This window comes from Sinocyclocheilus anshuiensis, unplaced genomic scaffold (genome assembly GCF_001515605.1).
Source record: "Sinocyclocheilus anshuiensis isolate Anshui unplaced genomic scaffold, SAMN03320099.WGS_v1.1 scaffold68, whole genome shotgun sequence".
In the NCBI taxonomy this organism is placed as follows: Eukaryota; Metazoa; Chordata; class Actinopteri; order Cypriniformes; family Cyprinidae; genus Sinocyclocheilus; species Sinocyclocheilus anshuiensis.
The window spans coordinates 539,375-544,579 of record NW_015555741.1 but is presented as its reverse complement, the minus strand read 5'-3'; the positions used below and the strand labels follow the sequence as shown (position 1 = coordinate 544,579).

Below are 5,205 nucleotides of genomic sequence, written 5' to 3'. Positions count from 1 at the left end.
CATGACGAAGCAGATATCATCCTCTTTTGGAAGGCCAAACAAAGTAGTTTCGCTTTCACAACGAATCACACAGCGCATTCACAACATGGCAGCAGCAACAATACTACAGTCAGAATAAAAGTTAGGCCTTCTTTCTTTGCGTGGACATTTGGGCGGCGTTATGCAAATCTTCCCACATAGTGATGTAGATATGTGGGGGCGTGTTAGAACGAGCCGTTTTAGGTAGGTGTGGCTGACTCTTAACTTTTATAAAGAATATCTCTTTGGATTTGAGACTTTAGTCTTTGCAACTTTACAGATCTTCTTTATGCACCAAGAGCTTGTAACAGTCCAAAGAGAAAGGAACATTTTAAATCGCATCATATACCAGTTTCCAGTTTCAGTGTTTAAATGTTATGGGTTCGTTTTATATGATTATACAGTAATATTTTATTTGTGGTGGTCTTAAGTCTTAAATATGATTTTAAAAACTCTGCATATACCTTGGTTTAGTCCCGATCAGGATCACTGATATTTTTCCATTTCTCTCTCTCTGTCTGTACAGCCACTGCAGTCTCCAGCTCTGACTCCGAGCAGTCATCTCAATCCGTCCATCCCTCCGTATGCGTCCCCGTGTTCGCCCCCGCTGCAGCCCCACACCCCCGTCAACAGCATGCCCAGCGCCCCGCCGCTGCAGAACAACCAGCCCGTGGAGTTCAACCACGCCATCAGCTACGTCAACAAGATTAAGAACCGCTTCCAGGGCCAGCCTAACATCTACAAATCCTTCCTCGAGATCCTGCACAAGTACCAGGTCGGGCAGAAAACCGAAAACACTTCACAAATGAATTATAATTCACAATCCACTTACGCATATACTTGTTTCGTTAATCAGAAGGAGCAGCGTAATGCTAAAGAAGCGGGCGGGAGTTACACCCCAGCCCTGACCGAGCAGGAAGTTTACGCTGAGGTGGCCCAACTCTTCAAAAACCAGGAAGATCTGCTCTCTGAGTTTGGACAGTTCCTGCCGGACGCCAACAGCTCTGTGGTGAGTTTGATCGAGGCTCCGCCTCCACTCTGACCCCGCCCACTGGACTGATACATTACTCCAGTTTTAGAATCTTTTAATCTAACCTTTTTGAACAGTCTCTAACCAAAAAGAATGAACTGTCATTTTCAGAAGTTCAGGGTCAGTTTAATCTGGTTTTCTGTTATTTTAGTGTAATTGAGATTCTATTATAGTTTTTATACATATTTTGATATTTTCAAGTTGTTATTTTGTAGCTTATTAATTCAGGGCTTGATGCTTACTTTTTTCCCAGTGAGCGCATGTGCTCCTAAGTTGAAAATTGAATTTAGGATTTTCCAATGAAAATTTATCAAATAATGGGTTAATTTTTTTCTAAATAAAGGGATACAAGGAGACATCTACAAGCAGAATTATTTAATTTATTATAATACAAAAACTACACTAGGGTCAGTAAGATTTTTATAGTTTTTTTTTAAAGAAGGCTCTTATGCTCATCAAGAACAGTAATAAAAAAAACAGTAATATTGTAAAATATTATTACAATTTAAAGGGGTCCTATTATGCGTTTTCACTTTTTCAACTTTAGTTAGTCTGTAATGTTGCTGTTCGAGCATAAAAAAGATCTGCAAAGTTACAAAGCTCAAAGTCATATTCAGAAGGAGATATTTTATTTAACAGAAATCACTTTTCAAAAACTACAACGAACGACTTGTTTGGACTACAACGCATATTTTCCAGGATTTGTGATATCACAAAGATCGACGAATGGGACGAGACCTGGTTGAGCTGCACTAGAGAAGGCAACGAGTGTTATCACTATGTTGGAGACACGCTAGCTTTCCCAAGGCAGACGGTTTTAAATCGCGCTCAAATTGATTTGATTTTGACGCAATATTTACACTGAAGCTCGCAGGCGGCTATGGTAAGGGGCATGACATTTCCCGACCAGGCGCCGAGTGCTGCCAATCACAGCACACACTGGCCCAGCGAACCAATCACAGCACATTTCATATTTCAGAAGGCGGGCCTTAATTTGATACAGGAACTATTAGAGCCGTTCATGCCAGACTGGGGAGAGAGGTGTTGTAATAATGTAAAATATGTGAAAAATTATGTGTTTTTTGAGCAACCTAGTATGAGAGCCTGTTCTAGTACACTCCCAAAACAAAATCAAGACTTTGTAAAAGAGCATAATAGGACCCCTTTAAAATAATGGTTTTCTATTTGAATATACTTTAAAATGTAATTTATTCCTGTCATGCAAAGCTGAATTTTCAGCATAATTACTCCAGTTTTCAGTGTCACATGATCCTTCAGAAATCATTCTAATAAGCATTCTTTTTTTGGAGCCTATAATACTTTTTCCAGATTCTTTGATGAATAAAAAGTTTTGAAAAAGTTCAAAATAGAAATCTTTTCTACTGTTCAAAAGTTTGTGGTATGTTTTTTCATTGTTGTTGTTTTTGTTTTTTTCTTTGAAAGAAATTAATACCTTTATTTAGCAAGGATATGTTAAATTTATAAAATAGTGATTGTTAAAGACTTAGTCTTAGACTGTTACAATAGTTTATTTATTTATTTATTTATTTATATTTATTTAATTATATAATAGCCTTTTGAAGTTTAATTATCACTTTAGAACGTATCACGATTACTGTTTTTCTACCTTTAAATTAAAATTGTAATTTTAATTAATAGTTGATCAAATTTAAATTAATTAATAGTATGTAATACCATTTAAGGTATTTAAGACTTTTTATTACTTTAAATTTCATAAAACTGAATTTTAATCGCACACATGCTCCTAAATACATTTCAGTGTTTGCACACATCTGTTTTCTAAATTCTAAATGCGAGTGAAATGCTCAAACTGTCGCGCCCTGTAATTTTTATTTCAGTTGTAGTTTTGGTTATTTTAGTACATGACGTTACACTAAGTGAAAATGACGCATGTTTCCTGCTATGAATTTCCTCTAGCTGCTGAGCAAGACGACAGCAGAGAAGGCCGAATCTGTGCGTAACGATCACGGTGGAACGGCCAAGAAACCACAGCTCAATAACAAGCAGAGGCCCAATCAGAACGGCTGCCAGATACGCAAGCACTCGACTACAGCCGTCACCCCACCTGTGAAGGTACAGGAAATTGTCAAATTCATAGAAATACATTTCATTATACACTGAATGAATTTCGTTGTATTTGGCATGATTTTTTGTAGAATAACTTTCTTGATATCTGACTTTTTTCCTCTCTTTTTTTTCCAGAAAAAGCTCAAGTTAATGAATATCAAAGATTCATCCGTGGCAGAATCTGGCAAACATGGTGGAGGAACAGAGTCTCTTTTCTTTGACAAAGTGAGTTGCTTTGGGTTAACATAGGGATGTTGATGTAATATGCAGGTTGTTTTTATCTCAAAACTTTTTGATTTCCTATTTTGACTTACATTATGGGTGCATTCGTAGGTGCGGAAAGCTTTACGAAGTGCTGAAGCATATGACAACTTTCTCCGGTGCCTGATCATTTTTAACGAAGAGATCATTTCTCGTGCTGAGCTGGTTCAACTTGTGGTTCCATTCTTGGGGTAAGTCCCATTTGAAGTGAATTTTAATTGTTCTATTTTATTTTTATTTATTTATTTTAGTTTAATTCATTTAAATGTATTTGATTTAAATAAATTACAGATTTATTTTATCTTTATTTTTTTATTGTTTTATATTTATTAAATATGTCTATTTTATTTATTTCTATTATTTATTTCTATTTATTTATTTATTTTAAGAGAACTTCCTTGGCATTTATTTAGAAGTAGTAGGTTTGTGTTTTGGGTATAGAAGTGGGTATTGCCAAAAAAATTTTGGCAATAATCTTTTGTTTTATTTTGATTCTTTTTTTTATTTTTTATTGATTTTTGCAAACCTGCCCTAGAAATTACTTTGCAGTCATGGGATTTAGTTTTTTACATTTTCAGCATTCATTCATTTTTTTTTTTATGTTACATGTTATTTATTTATTTATGCAAAAACTTTTATACGCAATTTTTTTACAAAACTCCCCTAGCATTTGTTTAGCAGTTGCTAGAATTGTTTTGCCATTCAATCATTCATTTTTATTTTTATTTATGTTTGTATTCATTACAAAGCTGCCTCCAGTTTTTATTTTACAGTAGTGGATTTGTGTTTTTACTAATCAACCCGTTTTTCCCCAGTAAATTTCCTGAGCTATTCACTTGGTTCAAGAACTTCCTTGGATATAAAGAGATGTCACACCTGGAGAGGTACCCAAAAGAAAGAGCCACTGAAGGAATTGCCATGGAAATTGACTACGCTTCATGCAAGCGTCTGGGCTCTAGTTATCGAGCTTTACCCAAGAGCTACCAGCTTCCCAAATGCACAGGAAGAACATCACTCTGTAAAGAGGTAAGAGAGGATTTTCCCTTAACAACAGCTTCTTTACAAACCTCATCACCTTGCCGGCTTAATATTGAACATGCATCAAATTACTCAATTCTTTGTGGATGCATCAGGTGCTGAATGATACCTGGGTTTCCTTCCCCTCCTGGTCTGAGGACTCTACCTTCGTCAGCTCCAAGAAGACTCAGTATGAAGAACACATGTACAGGTGTGAGGACGAGCGATTCGAGGTGAGACGCTTCCACACACAAGAAAATTTTTACTGTTCCACTTGCTGTTTTGAGTTGTTTGTGATGTTATTCTTGCTAATGATGTCGTTGACTCCTCTCTCTAGCTGGATGTTGTCTTGGAAACCAACCTGGCCACCATTCGTGTGCTGGAGGTGGTTCAGAAGAAGCTGTCTCGGATGTCTGCGGAAGAGCAGGTGAAATTCCGACTGGACAACACTCTGGGTGGCTGCTCGGAGATCATCCACAGGAAAGCCATCCAGAGGATATATGGAGACAAAGCTCTGGACATCATCGATGGACTGAAGAAGAATCCGGCAGTGTCTGTTCCCATTGTACTCAAGAGGTTAGAGAGAACGCCCTTCGAAAGGCACATTACGTTTATTATATTACATTGTAGTATATTATTCAAATTTAGTGGTTGACCAGTGTGGGATTTTCAGATATTTTAAACGCATTTATTTTTTACTGGCCCAGAATTTATTTAGCAGTAGGAGGGTTTGTGAGTGAGTTTGTGTTTTTACATTTTACATCAGCAATAATATTACTTTATAATTTCTC

General features: G+C 36.6%; 1 protein-coding gene across 1 annotated transcript in view; it reads left to right on the top strand.

Moving 5' to 3' along the window:
• Nucleotides 1-5,205, top strand: part of LOC107673263 (paired amphipathic helix protein Sin3a-like) — a 37,130-nt gene that overhangs the window by 11,629 nt on the left and 20,296 nt on the right. The window contains exons 6-13 of the mRNA XM_016466779.1: nt 545-793; nt 875-1,027; nt 2,987-3,142; nt 3,272-3,361; nt 3,470-3,588; nt 4,213-4,423; nt 4,531-4,647; nt 4,752-4,990. Coding sequence (XP_016322265.1) covers nt 545-793; nt 875-1,027; nt 2,987-3,142; nt 3,272-3,361; nt 3,470-3,588; nt 4,213-4,423; nt 4,531-4,647; nt 4,752-4,990 — 1,334 coding nt within the window. The remainder of the gene's footprint in view (nt 1-544; nt 794-874; nt 1,028-2,986; nt 3,143-3,271; nt 3,362-3,469; nt 3,589-4,212; nt 4,424-4,530; nt 4,648-4,751; nt 4,991-5,205) is intronic.